General features: G+C 42.3%; 1 protein-coding gene across 4 annotated transcripts in view; it reads left to right on the forward strand.

Annotated features, from left to right (window-relative positions):
* Nucleotides 1–22,673, forward strand: part of ARNT2 (aryl hydrocarbon receptor nuclear translocator 2) — a 2,296,360-nt gene that overhangs the window by 1,802,092 nt on the left and 471,595 nt on the right. For all 4 annotated transcript variants that reach the window (XM_044077930.1, XM_044077931.1, XM_044077933.1 and 1 more), the window contains one exon: nucleotides 5,336–5,459. In XM_044077930.1, the coding sequence (XP_043933865.1) occupies nucleotides 5,336–5,459 (124 nt within the window). The remainder of the gene's footprint in view (nucleotides 1–5,335; nucleotides 5,460–22,673) is intronic.

The raw sequence follows: 22,673 nt of genomic DNA on the forward strand, positions 1-22,673 counted from the left end.
CTTACCTGAACAACCCCAGATTTAGGCAAACTCTCAGGAGGAGGTAAAGAGGAATCTGCACTGTACTGTGAACTGCTTGCAATCCTTGAAGTTCTTATTCAGACTACATAAGTAATGCCTAATGTTAACCTGCAAGACTGATTTCCCTGCAAACCTCTTTGACTTTAGCAACCAGAAGGCCTTTGTCCCTCAGGGCATACTCATTGAGCTTAGTTACAATCAGGAAGTTCTTGAGGGCACTAGGTTACATCACTTTCACAAGTCTAATGGTACTCCTGTTAAGTTTGTATACAAGAAAGCCCCAGTGGTGGGTTCAGGCGCCTAGGCAGCGAGACATTTCCCTGTGGTACATTTGACTGGGGACACATAGCTGAAGTGACATTTAGCTGCAGAGAAATATGGCTGTTTGCAAATTCCCTGTGGGCAAAAAGAAGCACACACTCTGCTATGCTCACAGCTTTAATAGGCAAATGCATAGCAGCAGAAGAAGTAATAAATCTTATGCTCAGTGTACCGTACATACTTATATAACTACAACATGTAGAAGTGTGCTACACCATGGAGGAAATCCTGCAGGCTACTATAGTCGCATTTATGCTCCAGTATGTGTTTTAGGTAATGTTTCCTAGCCACTGTGAAGGGGGGTAGTGGTCTACACACTCCAATTATAAAGGCACTGCCCATTGTGCATTGCATTTTTACTGCCATTGACATGCCCTCTGGCCAGCCTGCTGCTGATGCCTGCCATACTGCCTGCTGTCTCATGTTCTCTTGGGGACCATGGACATTGTTTTCCCCCTGTGCATTTGGTTATTAAAGCTGTGGGCATGGCAGTGTATGCTTCTCTTTGCACACAGGGAATTTGCAAACAGCCATATTTCTCTGCAGCTGAATGTCACTTCAGTCATGTGTCCCCAGTGAACTGTACCACAGAGAAATGTCTCGCTGCCTAGGGGCCTGAACCCCCCAGTGGTATCTCAGATATTGTGAGTCAGCTGGGCCAGACCCTAGAAGAGAAAATTCACACCCTAGCATGCTTTGAGCTGGAGTAGGAATTGTGGTCAGACAAAACCAAGGATGCTTCTTAAACAGGTCCCTGACTACATACAGATACTTCAGATTTGGGTAAGGTAGTCTATTCAGAATGTCACAAGATCCTGGGCAAATGAGACTATTCTCAGAAGAAGATGCATATCAGTGTAAAAAAAATGCTGGTTGTGATCCAAACACTCAAAAGCATTCAAGCCTGTATGGAAAAAGGTGTACTAGAAGTAGTGAAAAACAACACAACAGTTATGTGATATAGAAACAAAATCAGTGGGGCACTCTGTTTTACCCCCTGTGCAGACTGGCAATGGCTTCTTGAGAAGTAGCCCTACGGTCCAACATGAGTATGAAAGCAGTCCAACTGCACTCCAGCTAAACTCAGTGGTGAACCACATGAACAGGTTAACAGCAGCTTCCCATGAGTGGATGTTTTTCAGGGGGTGTATTCTTGCAGCTATGCTACATCTGTAGTTCACAGGTGGGGGTATTCCAGAGATTGCTGTGTTTGTTTCTCCAAGCAACAAACAGTTTAGAAGTTCTGCACTACTGCACCACACAAAGAAGCTTAAGCAGTAAATGCCTTTTCCTGCAAATGGACAAGTTAATTTCTGTATGCATTCCCTCTACTTCCCCATCTCGCCATGTTGATCCAAAAGTTAAGGAGCTAAAGCCAGCTTTTGTCCCAGGCGTCATTGCTTCTCTCTTCAGATAGATAACCAAGGTGACACCTCTCATTCTGCCTATGCAGCTGGACCTCATTAGCACAGAAGAGGAGGCACTGATATGATACACTCCAACCTAAAGACCTTTACATGAAGCATGGGGATTATGCTACAATATCCGGAATAAGACAAATCAGTTAAAAGCTTCTGTAGAGTGAAACCCGATCTTAACAATGGTTAAGCATCTTCTGCTTCACTTGTTAAGATCAGGTATTGCAGTACTTAAGCCAGATACCCCAACTTTTAGATTTCTGTATTATTTATGCCCTTCTCTGTTTTTCCATTGCCTGCAGCCGTCCATCCTTATCAAGCCAAACACTATTATCTTGGGAGACTTCTGCTATCCCCTGCATTAACTGAGAAAGCTATACCAACTGAAATAAATATGCACAATGATTCCTGAACTTCATTAATGAGAGGTACCTAGACCAACAGGTTCAAGTACCAAGTAAGGTTACAGAAATATTGGAGCTGATTCTCCCCAGTATTGGTACCCTGTGTGCAACATCTACAGTTACCACATCACTAGTCAAATCTGACCATCACAATGATGATAAAATCTGACTTAACACACAGTCCTTCTGTCTTCAGAGTCTACTTCAAGACAAACTTAAGTCAGCTAACTGTTGACCTGATGAAATTTAAGCATCCTCCTCACTTCAATAACTGTATCTCATATGCTACCACTTGTGTGGATAATTTATTAGCCCACCTCAAAGCAGAAATTAAGACATTTGTCCCTGTAAGACATAAAATGCAATGTCAAATTCAGGAGTAAACCCATATGGTGGAACTGTAGTATAAACAAACTATACAGTAAAAGAAAGATGCTCATAGCTTGTGAAGACATATTTAATACCCCATTATCAAGAGGTGCACTCAGGAAGATCAGCAAAGAACTCAGAAACAAAAGCAAATCCTTCAAAAGAAAGTATGAACTGAGAATTGTTACCACTGTTAAGGACAACCACAAAGCCTTTCTCAGCCATGCCAGAAATCTTAAGAGGTAATGCCTAGCAATGCCCAAAGGTAATACATAACAAAATTAACTCATCCCAGAGGATATAACCAACATACTAGTGGACAAATTCAGCTCTAACTTTACTCCTTAATCTCCTCTTAACTTCCCCCAACTTATTAGCACACCCACACTACTCCTTGTGATCACCTCTGAGTAGGTCCTGCACGCTTTCTCCAGTGTTGAAAAGACTTGCTGTGTAGATTCTGTTAATGTGCCAGACTGCCTTCTTGTCAGCACCAGACACTGTCTGATCGAGTCCCTGCTATTCAACCTTAACCTCAGATTCTCCACTGGATTTAAGGCAGAGTAAAGGAGAACTGCAGTAGTCATGTGACTTTGCAGGGGGGGGGGGGTCCACTACTGATTGAAGAAACTATAGACCAATAAGTATAAAAAATGAGCACGTATAGGAATCTGCCTAGTTCCAACTTCACCACTGCGAGTGTTGAAGAAAAAAATAAAAAACAAACCAGTGGTCTTAAAACTTTATTGATGAGCTCACTCACAATAATTTCCAAAATTCATGAAACACAGTTAGTGTTCCAAAGCAACAAGCCTTTATTCATCATAGACGAGCGATCCTCAGTAACAGAAAATCAGAAATATTTTAACAGTGGTAAACATATCCGCGTTTATATACTTAAAAGTAGATGTCCACACATATGTTTAACATTGTTAAAATATTTCTGATTTTTTGTTACTGAGGATTGCTTGTCTGTGACAAATAAAGGCTTGTTGCTTTGGAGCACTACGTGGGTTTCAATATTTTTGGAAATTGTGACAGAGCTCATCAACGAAGTTTTAAGACCACTAGTTTCTTTGTTTTTTTATAGACCAATAAGTCTCACCAGCTTCATCTACAAAGCAATGGGTGCATCATTGTGGTACTTATAAATTAGGAAATAGGCAGTCAACAAACACTGGATTTGTTAAAGGTAAATTCTGTCTTAGGAACATGGGAGGCTTCTTTGAATATGTCACTGATGCATTAGACTCTAGCATATTGGTTCACACTAATATAATGGTGATAATAATATTGAATATACATATGCATGTGTCTATACATCAATTTATCATATATTTTTATATATTTTCTAATATATTTTTCTATATTTATAGATTTATTTAAATTTTAAAGTTTAATTGTATATTATATGTCTTTTGGAGAGGTTTTTTGGTATAGTTGAGGCGGAAGGCGGCTTGAGATTTATTAAGGGTTTGATTATAATTTCTTGCATTTCATGTTGTACGCCTTTAAACCTCAATTTATTTACCATGTGACAGAATCAAATTGTATATTTAAGCAACCTGTTTCAACATTTACCTTTGTATGGTTTCTGAAGAAGTCGAACTATTTGTGTTGACGAAAAGTGGATTATATTTTTGTACACTTAAAGGTCATTAAAAGTACGTTATTGCCATTCCGAGTACTTTGATTTGTGACTAGTGTGCAGTGTCAAGGACCTGTGCTTATTGCAGTTCTCTTTGATATTTACTTTTTTGTCAAGACTGACATCAAGGGACCATGACTGACCAAGTTTGTAGATAACTCAAACTTGGGGCTGTCATTAACTCCCCATTCAACTTTCATATTCTTCAGGAGAGACTAACATACACCAATAAGTGTTTTTTGGACCATGGCCTAAAAATAAATGCCAAGAAATGCAGCATTGTATCCTTAGGCAAAACTGGGCACCCATGTTCCTACCATAGAAGTGACACCCCTTTTGAAAGTTGACTCGGCCATTAGGGATTTGGGCACTTTTGTTGACAGTGAACTTTCTTGTGATCACTGTGTTTCCACTGTTTGGATTTAAGGAAGTTATCCCTCTCTTATCCTCCCTCATCATGCCAATAGTAGTCTAATGGCCTCATTGGGGTATACCTTTCTAAGCATATGATCTAGCTTGACAGACCGCAGTGTGTAATTATTAAGATAATCAAGGGCATGAATTCCTTGTGCTACCCAGTCTATGTTACACTGCTGTCTCTTTTCTGTTCCTACCAACTTCTTGAGAGGTAACCACTGTGTAGCCTACTAAACCTCATAAGATCCCATCCTATGGGACCTCCTATACCTCTGTAAACTAATAACACCCACTCAGGAAATTTTACCTTCTTCTGAAACATAAGTAGGGCCTGCTGGTGTGATAGATATTTATTCAGAGAATCCCTCTTTTAAAGAATTGACTTTCTGTGGATGTAAAGCAGAGTAGCTCCTTGATACTGTTTAAGCATAACCTGGACAATTTGATGAGCAATCGTAAATACAACCTAAGTCTAGCAGGGAATTGTAGTTAGGCTATTAATGGCCCTCTGCATCAACAGCCTAGTATTGACCTATGAAAGTATTAACCAAATTGTAATATAGTATAGTTGAATACAGGAGTACTGATTTTCTTATTTCCCAGACTTGTTTAAATGCAAGATGACTGTGCATCATACTGTAGTCAGTCACTTGCTAGTAGCTAATATACATTGTTAATAGTTACAGCTAAATACAAAACGTGTAATGCTTTTCTTTTCTTTATTTTTAACTTTTCAGGTAGCTGTTTCAAACTTACCAGGTGGTGTTCACGAATTGGGAAAATCAGTTGATAAAGGAGATGCGTTGTTTTCTCAAGATAGAGACCCCAGGTTTGCTGAGATGTTTGCAGGGATAGCAGCTGGTAAGTTAATTTATCTGTCTTAACTTACAGAAATATCTTCTCATCATTAAGTGGAAAAAGTGTTATCTTAAAAGTGCATACACTTAAAAATGAAGTAATTCTATGACAATATTGGTTTGTTTATTTATCTGACATTTGTTAACCTTGAAAGTCTGACTGGGTCAAGAATCCATTTTCAGTGGATGCCAGGGGAGAAAAGCTCCACAGCAGTAAGCATCAAAATTTACAAAGTATTGAATTAACAATTATTGTAAAAATTGTAGAGACATACATGACAGACAGTTGATATATGTTTACACGTGGATTAACATAGCAAAAACTAGTAGCTGATTTACTGGGATTAGCCTTACAATAATGGTAAAAATAGTATTGTTTTATATATATATATGTGTGTGTGTGTGTGTGTGTGTGTGTGTATATCTATATATCTATCTATATATATATATATATATATATATATATATATATATATATGTATACAGAGAGTATGAGGTAATCTGGGATTAGCTTTACAGTAATAGTAATAGTCTTGTAATAGTGTATATAAACTGTTTCCTATTGAGTAGTCAAAGGGAAAAGGAGATATAAAGGTATACATCAGGTTAAAATTGGTATAATGGGAGCAAAATGGGCTTGCGTCAAAAGCTGGGCGTGAGGAAGAAAGACTTGTTTAGCAGAATGTAGAAATTTATTAGAGGGGATGTAGATGCTAAGAGGGGTTATACTGAAGAAGATGAGGTGAAGGGAATGGTGAAGTGGAAATGTGAGTGGCGTGAGGATGTACTGAAGAGGTAGGAGGGGAGTGGAAAGAAATGGAGGGGGTGGAAGGTAGTTAAGAGTAGTGAGGTAGAAGAGAAGGGATAAAGTGTATGGACAAGAAGTGAAGAAAGGAAAATGTAGAGGTGGCAGAAGTGAGGGGGGTAGCTAAGTAGATTTGGAACAGGGAGAGTTATTTTTTTTTTTAGGGAAATTCTTTATAGTGAATTTAAAACTGCTGAGGTTTGAAATTGCTCTGAAGAAACATGAATTATTTTTAGTTAAAAGTGAGTTTGTCATTTTTTTCCTTTGGAAAGGAGTCTTAACAATAATATTTTGGCTTCAGTTTACAGAGGTTGTGTTGTCTTTTAAATATTTTTTGCACCTGTCAAGTGTGCTCTGCATAAAACAATTTACAGTCAAGCTGAAACTCCATCACCAGTCCCTTAATAAAAGCAGCGATGGGAATGCCACCTTCATTTCTTCTTGCAGTTTACATATCTTTGTTACTTTTTTATTTTTTTACCTCCCTGCATTTCCTATCACTACTTTTTTTTTGTTTTTTTTGTCTAGGAAATTCAATTAGGCAGGCCTGGTTTACAGTAGAAGCCCAGGGAGAAAAGTTCCAGATGTAAAATATTTGTATATGTTTATATGTGTTTATATTTGTAAGTCATTTGCCATCAGCACTCTAATGTATGGTCATAGATGTGCAGTCTGTTTGATTTTTTTAATGCAACATGTCTGAGTATTCATTATTCTCTGAGATAACAGTGTCAAAGTTGCTATTTAAGTAGCAGGAATATGGGGGGGGTGCATTCCCACATTAGGAGATTCGGGGGGGGGGTTGCAAAAATGCTCTGAGTGTGACAGCAAGTTTCACTTGTTGCTGTTTTGGAGTAAATTTAATGTTTACTGATAGCACTTTTCAGTGTCGATCAATCGTATGCTGCTTTTGGTCATGCATGATGCAATGGATAATTTTGTGTGTGTGTGTGTGTGTGTATATATATATATATATATATATATATATATATATATATATATATATTTATATATATATGAGTCTACTTTACAACATCGAAATCCCAGTAGACACATTTTTCATAAGATTGAGACAACAATGCCGAAAAATCAAAAGACTGACAATCTGCATCGCCATTTCTCAAAAAAACAACCCATAACATGCAACGTACATATCACGTAAAGCATAAACAAAAGTAACAACTCATCCTATCTGACCACTGCCTTGCCACATTAAATCTATATAACAGCTGTCTAACTCTCTCTAAAACCCTGCCCACAAGCAAATACCCATGTACTAATAACAAATCCCACTGAATATTCATGAACATTTCTATACCACCCACATGAATATTTAGTGGAGATTTGTGAAACCAGCAGTTACAATTATTTTAATTTTAATGTTTAAGTTTTTGCAGGGAGGCTGCACCCCCAAAACCCCCTGCAAATTAAATATACCAATTCTGAGATCGCACCACAGTGCAGAACTGAGCATATTTCTCGTTCCACTCAGCTCAGGTCAGAAACAGTCGGCATTGTAGCCGTTCGATCTTCTAGGAGATGTTAAAATGAAGTTTCAGTCATCTGGTTCAAGGCTCCTGAGAGCACCCCAGCGCTACCAGGCTATACCTCGTATCATGCTTTTCGGCCCCAAAACTCGGGCCAAACTAAAAAGGGAGGGGGAGTGTCCATATTCATCAAGGACACCCACACCTCCAGGTTAGTGGCAACACACGAAGCATCAGAGACCATCCAGGTGCAACTAACCGTATGCAAAACTGCTGTACAACTGGTAGCATGTTACAGACCACCCTTCCAATCTCAGGAACCCCATTCAGCCTTCCTGAAGACATTGGAGGATATGAATGTCTCACCAAACACCATCATATTGGGAGACTTCAACTACCCTAACATAGACTGGGTGCATTATTCTAGCCCTAACACCCTAGCCCAAAGGTTCCTGAAATTCATAAATTCAAATGCAATGGAACAGCTAGTCGCCTCTCCCACAAGGGGAGATAATATACTAGACCTGATCATCACAAACATGGGGACAAAGTGCTCCACACCGGAAGTATACCCCTCACTAGTGAGATCTGACCACAAACTAATCACCCTGGATATACATATCCCACCTCCACCCCCAACACAAAAGACTACAGTGAAAAACTTCTCAAAAGCCGACTTTGCACTTCTTAAGACTGAGATGGTATCCTTTAAGCACACTGGGCCAGTGGAAACCACATCCCACAATGCTGAATCCTTCACAAATGCTTTCTATGGACTTCTCCAAGAATGCATGGATCATGCAATCCCAAACAAACCAAGACCCTCTCCACCAAGGGCAGGCGTCCTGTCTGGTGGACCCCAGCCATAAACAAATTGTATAACAAAAGAAGGAAGCTACTGCACGTCAGAGCAAAATCCCATAAAGAGAAGGCATCTCTGATCAGCACTAGTAGAAAGCTACGTTCTCTCATAAAAACATCCAAGGCCAACTTTGAGAGAAAAATCGCTATGGACACTAAAGATAACCACAAGGCCTTCTTCTGCTATGTTAGAAACCTGGGCGTAAACCCTCAGATATGCTCAGAGTTAGTTCACAATGACAAAAAATACACTGAACCCACAGATATTGCCAACATTCTGGCAGATAGGTTCAGTGCAAATTTCTCCCCTCCCTCACCCCCAAAAGAAGAAATACTTATTCCAGCTGAATGTAACCTCCCTGTCATCTCAGATGTCCAGGTGAGAACCGCCCTCAGCAAAGCTAAAAACACAGCATCAATGGGACATGACGGTATCCCGGGTTGCGTGCTACGTGAACTCCAAGAGGAGCTAAACCCGCACATAAAAATGCTATTTAACCTTAGCCTTACTACAGGATATGTACCTGAACACTGGCGTTCAGCAACAGTGGTCCCACTCCACAAAGGAGGCACCTCTACAGACCCTGGTAACTACCGCCCCATAAGCTTAACCAGCCTGGTCTGCAAAGCTATGGAAAGAATCATTATGGAACTCATAAACAGAGATATTGGGGATCTATAGACACTTGATCCCACCCAGTTCGGCTTTGTAAAGGGCAGATCCTGCCTTTTGAACCTGGTTGACTTTTTCGAAACAGTCACTAGAGCCATTGACGAGGGCAAAGCAAGTCCATACAGCCTACCTGGACTTGGCTAAAGCCTTCGACACAATACCCCACTCAGGCATCATAGACAAGCTCAACAGCTTAAATGTAAATCCATATGTCACAAGATGGGTTGCAAACTGGCTAAAGGATAGAACCCATAAAGTCAAAATCGCTGGAGCCATGTCAGACTCAAAGCCAGTCACAAGTGGTGTCCCACAGGGCTCTGTCCTGGGACCCCTCTTGTTCGGCATTTATTTCTCAGATGTGAAAGCAAACATGGGAGGGTTGTGGCTGACAAAGTTCGCAGATGACTGCAAACTAGGTGCCATAGTCGATACACCAGCTGACACATACATCCTACAGAAAGGCCTCACTGAAACGGACAACTGGTGCCGGAGTCATGGCCTTAAACTAAATGCCAAAAAATGTATAGTCATCCTTTTTGTGAAAAACAAAGTACCCACAAATTATCACATAGACAGTAACCCACTGAGTATGGAAAAAGTAATCAGAGACCTGGAGACCCAAGTCGATAGTGACCTCTCATTTGACACCCACATCGCTAAAGTGGTTACTAAGACTTTCTACCTTGCCCACCTTATCATGAAGGGATTCACATCCAGATCAAAGGAGGTCATTGTACCCCTATACTCCTCCCTTATCAGGCCCATGATTGAGTACAATGCCCCATTTGGTATGTACCTCACCCGCCACTTGCAACAACTGGAGAGACCCCAAAAGTACCTCACCAAGAGGATCAAGGGTCTCCAACATATGTCACATGCTGCCAGACTAAAGAAACTCCAGCTCTATTAAGTAGCATACCGCCTACTCAGAGGTGATCTGTGCCTGACATACAAGGCCATGTCCAATCAGGAATTGATGGACATGCTCCACCTCAAAAAATCCAAATCCATCAGAACCACGAGAGCTAAAGATTTAAACCTCAGCACAAATATGAATAGGACATGCTGGAGGGACAGATTCATAACTCAGAGGCTTCCCATACTCTGGAACAGAATCCCAGTTCATGTTAGGCAGAGCAATCTTGACAAGTGGATGGGAGATCGTAGGTTTACCCCGGGGGGTCATCTCTGTGTCACTACTAGACAGAGGCACAGTAAACTAATTCTATTATGTAAGGGGGTCTTCACTGTGTCACTACTAGACAGAGGCACAGTATTCTAAATCTATTCTGTACACTTTTGTACCATTACATGGGGTGGCGAAAGCCACATCACTATGGCTAGGCTTATAAATGCCCCAGGGCAGATAGCCTAGTACTAAACTATGAAACTATCTGAACATTGGGGTTATCGTCTTGGCATTAAGAAAGTCAGTCTACTGGATTTTGATCTGTAAAAGTAGACCCATACACACATATATATATATATATATATATATATATATATACATACCCATATATACACACACACACACACGCACAGATATATATATATATATATATATATATATATATATATATATATATATATATATACTGTGCAATGAAGAAGTATTTGCCTCTTCCTGATTTCTTATTTCTTTGCATGTTTGTCACACTTAAATGTTTCACATCATCAAACAAATTTAAATATTAGACAAAGATAACCCAAGTAAACACAAAATGCAGTTTTTAAGTGATGATTTTATTTATTGAGGAAAAAATATCCAAACTTACATGGTCCTATGTGAAAAAGTAATTGCCCCCTTTGTTAAATCATGAAGTAACTCTGGTTAATCACATTTTTGGGAAAGCTGAGTTCAGTTTCACTAGCCACACCCAGACCTGATTACTGCTAGACCTGTTGAATCTAGAGATCATTTAAATAGAACCTGTCAGACAAAGTGAAGTAAGCCAAAAGATCCCAAAAAGGAAGACATCATGCTGCAATCTAAAGAAATCCTGGAACAGATGAGAAGCAAAGTGCCATCTATCAGTCTGGAAAAGGTTACAAAGCCATTTCTAAAGCTTTGGGACTCCAGCAAACCATGGTGAGAGCCATTATCCACAAATGGAGAAAACATGGAACAGTGTTGAACCTTCCCAGGAGTGGCCGGCCTACAAAATTTACCCCAAGATTGCAGAGACGACTCATCCAAGAGGTCACAAAAGAACCCAGAACAACATCTAAAGAACTGAAGGCCTCACTTGCCTCAGTTAAGGTCAGTGTTCATGACTCAACCATAAGAAAGAGACTGGGCAAAAATGGCATGCATGGCAGAGTTCCAAGGTGAAAACCACTGCTCACCAAAAAGAACATAATTGCTCGTCTCACTTTTCCCAAAAAACATCTTGATGATCCCCAAGACTTTTTGGAAAATATTCTGTGGACTGACGAAACAAAAGTTAAACTTTTTGAAAGGTCTGCATTCCATTACATCTAGCATAAAAGTAACACAGCATTTCAGAAAAAAAACATCATGCCAACAGTCAAACATGGTGGTGGTAGTGTGATGGCCTGGGGCTGCTTTGCTGCTTCTGGACCTGGGCAACTTGCAATGATTGATGGAACCATGAATTCTGCTCTCTACCAAAAAACCCTGAAGGAGAATGTCCAGCCATCAGTTTGTGACCTCAAGCTGAAGAGCACTTGGTTTCTCCAGCAGGATAATGATCCAAAACACACCAGCAAGTCCACCTCTGAATGTCTTAAAAAAAACAAAATTAAGGTTTTGGAGCGGCCTAGTCAAAGTCCGGACTTGAATCCAATTGAGATGCTGTGGCATGACCTTAAAAAGACTGTTCATGCTCAGAAACCCTCCAATATGGCTGAATTAAAACAATTCTGCAAAGAAGAGTGGGCCAAAGTTCCTCAACAGCGATGTGAAAAACTCATTGCCATTTATCACAAACGCTTAATTGCAGTTGTTGATGCTAAGGGTGGCACAGCCAGTCATTAGGTGTAGGGGGCAATTACTTTTTCATATAGGGTCATGTAGGTTTAGATAGTTTTTTCCTTAATAAATAAAATCATCACTTAAAACTTGCATTTTGTGTTTATTTGGGTTATCTAAGTTGGGTCTATATTACAACCCCGAAAGATCTAAAATGAAATGTATGTACATCGACACATAAAGGTCGATGTGCATACACAGCGAAACATGTAAATGGCAAAAATCAAAATGCCCAACGTGTTTCGTCCACAAAACACGCCACATAGGTAAGTACAAAATTAAAAAAAAGATACATTAAGACGCTTATGCAGGGGGGGGCAAGCCCCTTGCACACCCCCCTTCTTAAATATACCAACTCCAAGACTGCACTACAGTGGGGAAAAGGATATATTTCATTATCCCCACCACCATGCTACTGGCTAAGAAACATGTTCGGCGTTTTGATTTTCGCCGTTTATGTGTTTCGCTTTGTATGTACATCGACCTTTATGTGTCGATGTACATACATTTGCATTTTAGATCTTTCGGGTTTGCAATTTGTAACCCTAAAAATTTATAGTTGTTTGATGATCTGAAACATTTAAGTGTGACAAACATGCAAACAATTAAGAAATCAGGAAGGAGGCAAATACTTTTCCATTGCACTGTATATATGTGTGTGTGTGTGTGTGTGTGTGTGTGTGTGTGTGTGTGTGTGTGTGTGTGTATGTATATATATATATATATATATATATATATATATATATGTGTGTGTGTGTATGAAATACACTGGAGCCTGATGATGTATCATAAACAAAATAACTTGCACTGTAGGATTAAGCAACAACTTTTAAGATGATTGGCTTGCCCCTTTTTTTCCTTTTTTGACTTCTATGATCTTAAAATACAAAGCTTTTCTAAACAGACTCAGACATTTTCCGTTTATCGTCTCTTTACTCCTGCATTTTAGTTTTAAATTGCTGTTTCCCACTGATTTAAGTTGACTGCAGAAATTTCACAAGCTCTCTACTGAATTGGGCTTTAGAAAAAAATTCAGTATTGTTTTATGAATAGACAGTCTCACGGATAATTTTGTGATTTAGTCTTCAGGGGATCATAGGGTCATACAAACTACAAGACAAGCAAGTCTGAAGACCATGTGCTGCTTGCCAAGTACACCACTTTCAAGATGTTTGTCTCACTTCCAAGAGGAAAAATCAAATCAAGTCAAGACAGATAGGAAATTGAGTACTGATTCAGTATTCATGGTTTGTCTTGAAGGAAGAAAGGGTGCCACTCTACTTAAAATGCAGGAGTAGTTTTTTTTCTAGAAATTGGGTAAACACTGGGTAAGAATCTTTCCCTCTCACATGTTTTATTCATATGTTGGTTCAAATGTTTGCATAGCCATTCATCCCTTGAAGGTATAAATGACAGAGTAAGATCTGCAATGGCATGGATTGCCAGTCATAGATTTCCACATGAGTCTAGGAATAGGGTTTCTACTGTGCCATGTTAGCTAACAGTCTTTTAGCCAATATTTTTTCATCAGAACCTTTGGGGCCTTTCTAGGTGCATAACATGTCTTGGTTAGGTACATGCAGAAAGAGTCATTGTTCTTAATAATTCATTTAATTAGGGCAGAGTACACAGAGGCAGTATCATCTTTGAAAACTCTAGACTCTGTTGTCCGGAAAGTGTGATACCACAGACAGTATTTTAATAACATTTTATTTGGTTAATTTTAAATTTTTCGGACCACTTCAAGATTTTCACTCAGGGTAAGAGCAGAAATCATATTTGTGGTGGAAAAGCTTTCCATAATCTGCACATTAATGTGTTTCTCTTACAGTCATGTTGATGGAGTACTTCTTTTTCTTGTGCACTTAGATTTGGTGCACAGATCATCAACAATGTAACTGATCAGCTTCTCTTGTCAATTTTATAAAAATGCATTTGTTTTAATGAATGGCAGTTTAGCAGAAGTCCTGATCTTTGGGACTCCTCCCATTCCCCAGTATTGGCACAACCACAGGGGTGGTTATAATTAGGTAAGAGGATGTAGCCCCTCCAAAATCAATTGCTCCAGTGTCACACCAGCACTGAAAACTATACTAATAAAAGATCATTGCATTTGTTAAAATATTTTTTCACAAAAACAATACATTTATATGTGTACAATTTGTATCTGTCTATCTATGTATCTGTATGTGTTTGTATATCACAACATTTCTGCTGACACCGTAATGCAATAATGGATGCACAGGCAGGAATGTGCAGGGAGTACTTTGGTGGTAAAGCAGGTCAGTGTGGCATGTGTTAGTAAGCTGTAGTTATAATTGTATGTACTATGTTTATCTAGTGAAAACTGTACTTTTATTTTCTGGTATATCATTAATGATCTTATACAGATGCAAGTTCATGACACTAGTATCTGCAAGGAATGTCAAATGTTTTAGCATGTAATGCACACTAGGTTTTGAGGAAATAATAGAATGAGGGGGAAATACTTTAAGAGAAGGACATAAAGGGGTATGATAGAAGGAAGACCCAATGACACTGGAGTAGTGTGTATTGAATATATTCCAATAAAAGTCAGCAGTCTTGAATTTTGTGTAACTAGCATATTGATATTGTACCAAAACCAGTGCAAAAGAGCCACATGTCATTGTCATATGCATTAGATTTTATTGAAAGAAAAGGCAGAAGATAAAGAAGTTACTACAAGAGAAGCGAATATACTGCATGACAGAAAATAGAAGTACCAGATGTTGTAATGGGTAGGCCTTAAACATCATATGGATTTATCAAGTATATTTGTCTTTTTTCTTTGTTAAGCTGTTAGTTATTTTTACTCACAAGGTCTAGAACATGTTGTGTACGTTTTTATCCCATCTGCATTCTGTTCCTCTTCTTTCTTTCAATACCATTTGCTGACATTTTATATAGTATGTAACTGATGATTTGTGTTATATGATACTGATGTTTGTATTGGTCTCTGCCTTTTGAGGTCAGGTCATGGATGAAGAGAATCAGTTGATTTACCCAGTTAATAGTTGCAGAAAAGTGATAGTAGTAATAATGACAAATGATAATAATAGTAGTAATAATAATAATCAAATGAGGTTGGGGATACATGAAGTGAATTTATTGGGGGAATGAAAAATCAGTAGAAAAAGAGAGATACGGACTGGGAAATGAGAGGGAGGCCTGTGGCTGTGTAGTTAGGTCCCCACAGCTATTGGACCTTTTACTGAGTAAATGAGATTTGACAGCCATTTTGAAATATTGTTTGCATGCAAGTACTCCTATGTTATGACTAAATTTGTTCAGTCTGTTTTCTGAGCAGACAACATAGATTCAGTTTGAGTATTGTTAGATGTGTGTTGTCATGCTAAGGAGATGCTGTTTGTGCAAAGTGGTCTTGAAGGGGTATGCCATGTTGCTATCTGAGATAAACCTGGTCATTTATTGGAATATAAAATGCTACAAATCAGATCTAAGTGAGATTCTGTTATTCAGATAATTCTTCTCAGGTAGGTTGGTTTTAAAACTTAAAGATGAGAGCAGGAAGGTGTGATGTTATGTGATCCTTTCTCGCCTACATTCTGTACTGATGGGTTCGGAGCCGATCCTCGGCTCCGACTTGGCACGCTATGCTATAGAGCGAAGTCTCTTATTGGCTGAGCTATTCTATATCCCAGGATGCACCACCACTACTTCCCCAGATCTCGTTTGCCGCTTACAAGCTAGGACGTGGTCTCGAACTTGGCTGAGCTAAGTGCTTTTTTTCTGAGAGATTTTCTGTCAGGAATTTCTTTAATCTTAACCCAAAAGCTGTTTTAACAGCTATCATTGTGTATAATTGTGTTTTTGTGGAAATTTTGTGGTAAAATTTTGTGTCTGGACAGGGAAAGGTTTCCGTTTGAGTTAGAGGGGCCTTCCCCTCGTTCTTTAGTGAGTCTTCTTGTTGTTTCGGAGAGGTCAAGTACCTGTTTCAGTTAGAGGGTTCTTGGCCCTCCTGTTGGTGTGTTTGTCATTCGTGTATTTTTTTCTCTTGTTTAAAAAAAAAAAAAAAAAAAAAAGGAATTTTTTGTTGTGTAAACCTTTGGTACTGAGTTCCATAGTGTTTTTTTCTCTGACAAAGTAAATAGTGTCTACAAGCATTATGTCTAAGGAGCATAGACCCTCAGGATTTAAAAAATGTACAAGATGCAACTACAAAATGTCCATCACGGACGATCACTCCTTATGCGTGTACTGTTTAGGCACCAAACACCTTCAGGAGTCTTGCAGCTTGTGTCACGCTTTTTCCTCTCGGGTCCTCCAAGAGAGGAAAAATAAATTGATCTTAAAAGGGCTTATCAAACCCTCCTTCGAAGAGGCCTTATCTTCCTCTTCCTCTCCAGCTAAGAAAAAGAAATAGTCGGCTCTGACCAGCCCGTCGGAACCGACCACTAAGAAAACTAGGCAGGCTTTTCCATCGGCTCCACGGACTTCGGAGCCGAGGGTGGAACGGTCTGCCTCGATGCCTCCAGCCTCGACCCCTCTGGTTTCGGAGCCGATAGCTGGGGCTTCGAGAGACGGGTCACCTTCATCGGCTCCACTGATTTTGGAGCCGATGAGGGTTGCCGGCTCAGACTCTTCCCTTCTGCGCCGAAGCCCTCTTTGGCACCGAGGGAAATTGCTATGGAATCTCCCTCGGCACCGATATTGATCGAGTCTATTCGGAGCCAGTCCCCCAGTCCTTCGGAGCCGATGGAGAATCTGCTCTGACCTGGTCGGTCTCCTCCCGATCTTCCAAGATGTCGGATTCGGACATTGACAGGGTGCTCCAAAGACTGTTTCAGTCTCCTGTATTCCAGAAATTAGTTTCGGCTCCAGCCCAATCGGCTTCAGAGCCAATGGCCCACCCTGTAGTTCTGGTTCCTCCTCCAACAGCCTCGGCACCGTTGGAGCCGGTGCTGGTGGAGCCGATGGAGGTTTTCGGGTTGGCTCCGACCCTTACTCCAACCCCGGATTTCGAGTCGGAGTTCGGTACACGGACCTCCTCGGTTGGCCCCGGGGGTGACGCTTCAGGACCGATGTTTTCGGTTCCGAGCCTTCCTCTCGGTGCGTCGGCTGCGGGGGTGCCGTCTACTGTTGTGGCCCCGGGGGTTGGACCTTCCCAGGACTCTGGCAGTCCGGCCTTCAGGGCCATGAGGAGTGCTTTGGCCAAATCTTCTTTGGCTACCTCCACGGTCTCACCGGCACCTTCCCTACACACGGAGACTGGGTCTTTTGTAGTCCCCCTGTCGCTAGACAGCGGAGCCCTGGGCCTGAGGTCACCCCAGTGGGTTTCCCCCTCCTGGAGGTCCCTCTGAAGCTTCTTCGAGGAACCCCCAAGGAAAAGACTGTGCAAGAGGAAGCACGCCGACTCCCCGATGAGTCTCTCACGCCGGACACCGATCTTGATGATGCGGAGGGGTCCCTAAGTCGCCTCGGATGATGTCTCCTTTGCAGACATCTTGAAGCCCTCAAACAACGAGGCGGCTGGCATTCCAAACCCCTTTCCGCTGACGAGTCGGTGTTCCTCAAGGCCTTCGGGCTCAGCCCTCCGCCTCCTGGGTGTCTCCGCCTTCGACGAGCTCCTAAATTTGATCTGTCAAGGGCGTGGAGCATCCAGACTCTGTGGAACCGTGCCGCTCGCCCAAATAAATTCTTATCAGCACCCCCAGAGAAGGAGTTTCTGACCAAAGGTGTGGCTGTAGATGCCCTGGTGGTGGCATCTGCTACCCAACAAGATGTAGCAGAGGCTTGACGTCCGTCCATCCTCCTAATAAGGAGTTTAGGAGCATGGACTGCACGGAAGCGCACCCTCAGTTCAGCGGCCTTTACCTTAAGGTCCCTGAACTATTTAACGCACTTCACTAGACTTCAGAGGGATCTGATCAAGGAGCTTTCAGATACCCTCTTGGGTAACCTACCTGAGCAGCTGGCCCAGATGGTTGGCTCTCAGTTGGCTACTCTGTCATCGATATCAAACTCGTCCATGAGGCTCATTTCATATGCAGCCGAGGGGGCGAGTAGAGCGGCGGGTGCGGGTGTTGCTCTACGGAGGCAAGCCTGGCTCCGCCTGTGTCATTTTGCGGAAGCCTTTAAGTCTTCCTTTGCCGACGCTCCCTTTGATGGGTCCTCTTTGTTTGGACGCAAGGTAAAGGACACATTGACCCGCTGTGAGCAAGAAGGTAAGACTTTGACTGCCATAGGGGCACGGTTTTCCACTCCCTTTCGGCCTTACCCCAAGGCTAAAAGAGGAGGGAAAATGTGGTTCCGTAAATCCCAGAAGTCTTATCCCTCGCAGCAGGACGATCCCCCTTCTAGAGGCAGAGGAGGGGGAAATTTTTCTGGAAGACGCCGTCCCAGAGGCGGCAGAGGCCCCCGCAACACTGGAGACCGCGAGTCCTTTCGTGGCTCTTCAGCCTTCCACAATCCCTGAAGGATTGCCCGACTGTGCAGCTCCGGAGCCAGTCGGGGGTCATTTTTCGAGGCACCTAAAAGCCTGGGAGGGTATCACTCAGGACCGATGGGTGCTTCGAATCATCACCGGAGGTTACGCCATCCCCTTTTCACACCCCCCTCCGGCATCCAGGAAAATCCCAGACCCGCCACCCAGTCAATGGGAAATCGCAGCCTTCTAAATCTCAAAGCTGCTTCAAAAAGGAGTCATCCAACCGGTCCCCGCAGACCAGATCGGATTAGGGACTTACTCAAGATTCTTTTTGGTGCCAAAAAAGACCGAGGACTTGAGGCCCATTTTGGATCTCAGCAACCTAAATCGATCAGTCAAGAAGTCCAAGTTCCGAATGGTCACCTTACAGTCCATTCTCCCACTGCTGGAGAAAGGTGTTTGGATGTGCTCCATAGATCTCAAGGACGCCTATTATCACATCCTGATAGATCAGGCGTCCAGGAGACATTTGCGCTTCAGCCTGGGAGACAGTCATTTTCAGTTCTGTGCACTGCTCTTTGGTCTCACCACAGCCCCCAGGGTGTTCACCAAATGTTTGGCGGTCGTGACTGCTCACCTGAGGAGTCTAGGATTCCAGGTGTTTCCGTATCTGGACGACTGGCTCCTAACTGCCACCTCCAGGCGTCTACTATTGCAGAACCTAGCAGCCACCATATCACTAGGCACTTCCCTTGGAATCACCTTCAATTGGCCAAAGTCTGTGTTGCTGCCATCTCAGCGCATAAGGTTCATCGGAGTAGAGATAGACTCAAACCAAATGCGGGTCTATCTTCCTACAGAAAGGATACAGACTATACAGGCTCAAGTCCGAGCCTTGCTTCTCAAATCCAAAGCCCCAGCCAGGATGGTCCTGCAGCTATTAGGCTCCATGTCAGCCACTGTTCTCTTAGTCCCCTTAGCAAGATTGCATATGAGAATTCTCCAGTGGCTCCTATCGACCCAGTGGTCCTTTCAGGATCTCCCTCTCAGTCACCTCATACGGATCACGGAAACCTGCAAAAGGGACCTTCGCTGGTGGCTGGTGTCCTCCAATCTGGATCAGGGACGACCCTCCGTTCCACCACCTCCTTTGGCCACATTGACGACGGACGCCTCCCAGACTGGGTGGGGGGGGGGCATTACCTGGGCAGGTCAGTCCAAGGCAATTGGCATTCCGATGAGAGTCTCCTTCACATCAACATTCTAGAAATGAGGGCGGTGCTTCTATCTCTACAAGCCCTCCACGATTACCTCCCTCAGGGCGTAATTGCCATTCAGTCCGACAACATGTCAGTAGTTTGGTATCTGAGCAAGCAGGGAGGGACCAGATCCTACCCCCTTTGCAGAGAGGCCATGAGAGTTTGGGAATGGGCAGTGGCGACCAGACGTTTTCTGGTAGCGACTCATATCCCTGGGAGATCCAACGTGATAGCCGACAGACTAAGCAGAACTATTCTCTCTCCTCACGAGTGGTCTCTGAACGATGCAGTGACAACTCAGATCTTCAGCAGATGGGGAACTCCTTGTTGCGACCTTTTCGCAACCCCACTGAACGCGAAGTGCAGAAAATTCTTCTCTCTCACTCCAGCTCCGGGGGAGATTCCCATGGACACCTTAGCCCATCCTTGGCCCACCGGCTTGCTATACGCCTTCCCTCCGGTTCCCCTCCTTCCTAGAGTGATCCAAAAGGCGACTCTCTTAGGGAGCAAAATGATTTTAGTTGCCCCTTACTGGCCTCATCAGGTATGGTTTCCCTATCTTCGGAAGTATGCACTGGACAGTCCATGGTTCCTGGATCAGATCCCGGACCTATTAATTCATCAGTCGGGACAACTCCATCAGTCCCTTCACTCTTTGAAGTTAACAGCTTGGCTCCTCCTCTTCCGACTATAGTCAGGAATCATACTTTAGACCCGGAAGTCATACGTATCTTATCCTCGGCCCACAAGTCTGCCACTAGGGAATTGTATACTAGCAAATGGAAGAGATTTGTTATTTGGGCTCAACTCCGGGGTCTAGATCCCATCACTGTCCCGGTGTCAGAAGTCCTGAAGTTTCTAACTTCCCTATTCAATCAAGGTTCTTCAGTCTCTACCATCAAGGTCCAATTGGCAGCTATTTCCCATTTTCATGAATCTATAAACCCACCTTTGATGAGCAACAGATTGTGTAAAACCTTCATAAAAGGTGCTGCGCTTTTACGACCTCCGATTTCTCATCCTGCTCCTCCGTGGGATCTCGATGTGGTATTACGTGCCTTAACCTCCTCCCCCTTCGAACCGTCAGCAACCTGTGATTTGAAATTTCTTTCTTGGAAAACTGCCTTTCTGGTCGCGATTACTTCAGCCAGAAGGGTTTCAGAGCTTCAAGCTCTATTTGTCAAACCACCGTACCTGGTTTTTCACAAAGATAGAATATCCCTCAGGCCTAACCCATCCTTTGTCCCTAAAGTTTGTTCCAGTTTTTGCCTGCAACAGTCATTAGAACTTCCCAGTTTTCTTCCCAAAGTACTCAAACAAAGCGGAATACATCTTCCACACATTGGATGTTCACAGGCAATTGCGCTTTTATTTAGATAGGACCCAACAAACACGGAAAACAGATCAATTGTTTGTGTCCTTTTCGGACAATAAATTGGGCAAAGCCGTCACAAAGGTCACTATTGCCAAGTGGATCAGGGACTGTATTAGTCAGGCTTATTCCTCTTCTAATAAAGAGCTTACAACCTCTGTCAAAGCTCACTCTACAAGAGCTGTGGCTACTTCAATAGCATTCCATTCTAAGCTTGCCATTAGCGACATTTGTGCTGCGGCTACGTGGTCTTCTCCGCACACCTTCATTTCCCACTACAAATTGGATGTGGCATCTCGGGGGCGAGCTTCATTTGGTTCCACAGTTCTCAGGAGTGTTTTCCAGTGAGCCACCCAGGAATCAGGTGCTAGGGACGCTGTCCCATCAGTACAGAATGTAGGCGAGATAGGATCACATAACATCTTTTAGTTATGTACTTACCATAACTTTAGATGTTTGGGATCCATCTTGCCTACATTCCTAATAACCCACCCTCCTTCCCCCTGCCTTGGAGTTCAGAAGAGACCGGACGGTCCGAGTACTATCGTTTCATCTTGAAACATCTGGCAATGTTATATAAACAGTTATGTGTGTGTGCATGAGTGCGGACAAACAAGATCTGGGGAAGTAGTGGTGGTGCATCCTGGGATATAGAATAGCTCAGCCAATAAGAGACTTCGCTCTATAGCATAGCGTGCCGAGTCAGAGCCGAGGATCGGCTCCGAACCCATCAGTACAGAATGTAGGCGAGATGGATCCCAAACATCTAAAGTTATGGTAAGTACATAACTAAACGTTATCCCATTTTAAATGTGTGTATTGGTATGAGAAGGTTACTACATTGGTTAGGACAGATTAAGAAGCTGTTCTTGTGTTGCATGTCTTAAAACAATTGTATAGCATGTCAAGCCCCTGATTAATTTTTGTGATGGCAGGCAACGTCTGGAGGTCTGCTTTAAGTTTATTTTCCAAAGTGATTCCAAGGAGCTCTGCAGATTTCACATCTTTGATGGATGGCAGAATGAGTGAGGTATAAGTAAGCCTGGGACATGCAGAGTAGAGGCTTTGTTCAGAGGACATTCAGTTATACACCCAGGTTTGATAACCAGGCTTGAACAGAATTGAATCTAAGCTGTGCAGCAATTATGAAAGAGACTTACTTGAACATTCTGATTATATTACTGACATATTGGGATAATCTGGCACTGCCACACTACTTACACACCACTCACAATAATGAGAAATGTAAGTGGGCCATAATCTGAGCTCTTTGGAGCTCCTAAAGGGACAGACGTATGGGGGAGGTGTAAATATTTGAGAAGTGTGAAATAGAAATCAAAGGGGAATAAAAAAATGCATT

This window comes from Protopterus annectens, chromosome 7.part0 (genome assembly GCF_019279795.1).
Source record: "Protopterus annectens isolate FY-2018-M chromosome 7.part0, PAN1.0, whole genome shotgun sequence".
NCBI lineage: Eukaryota > Metazoa > Chordata > Ceratodontiformes > Protopteridae > Protopterus > Protopterus annectens.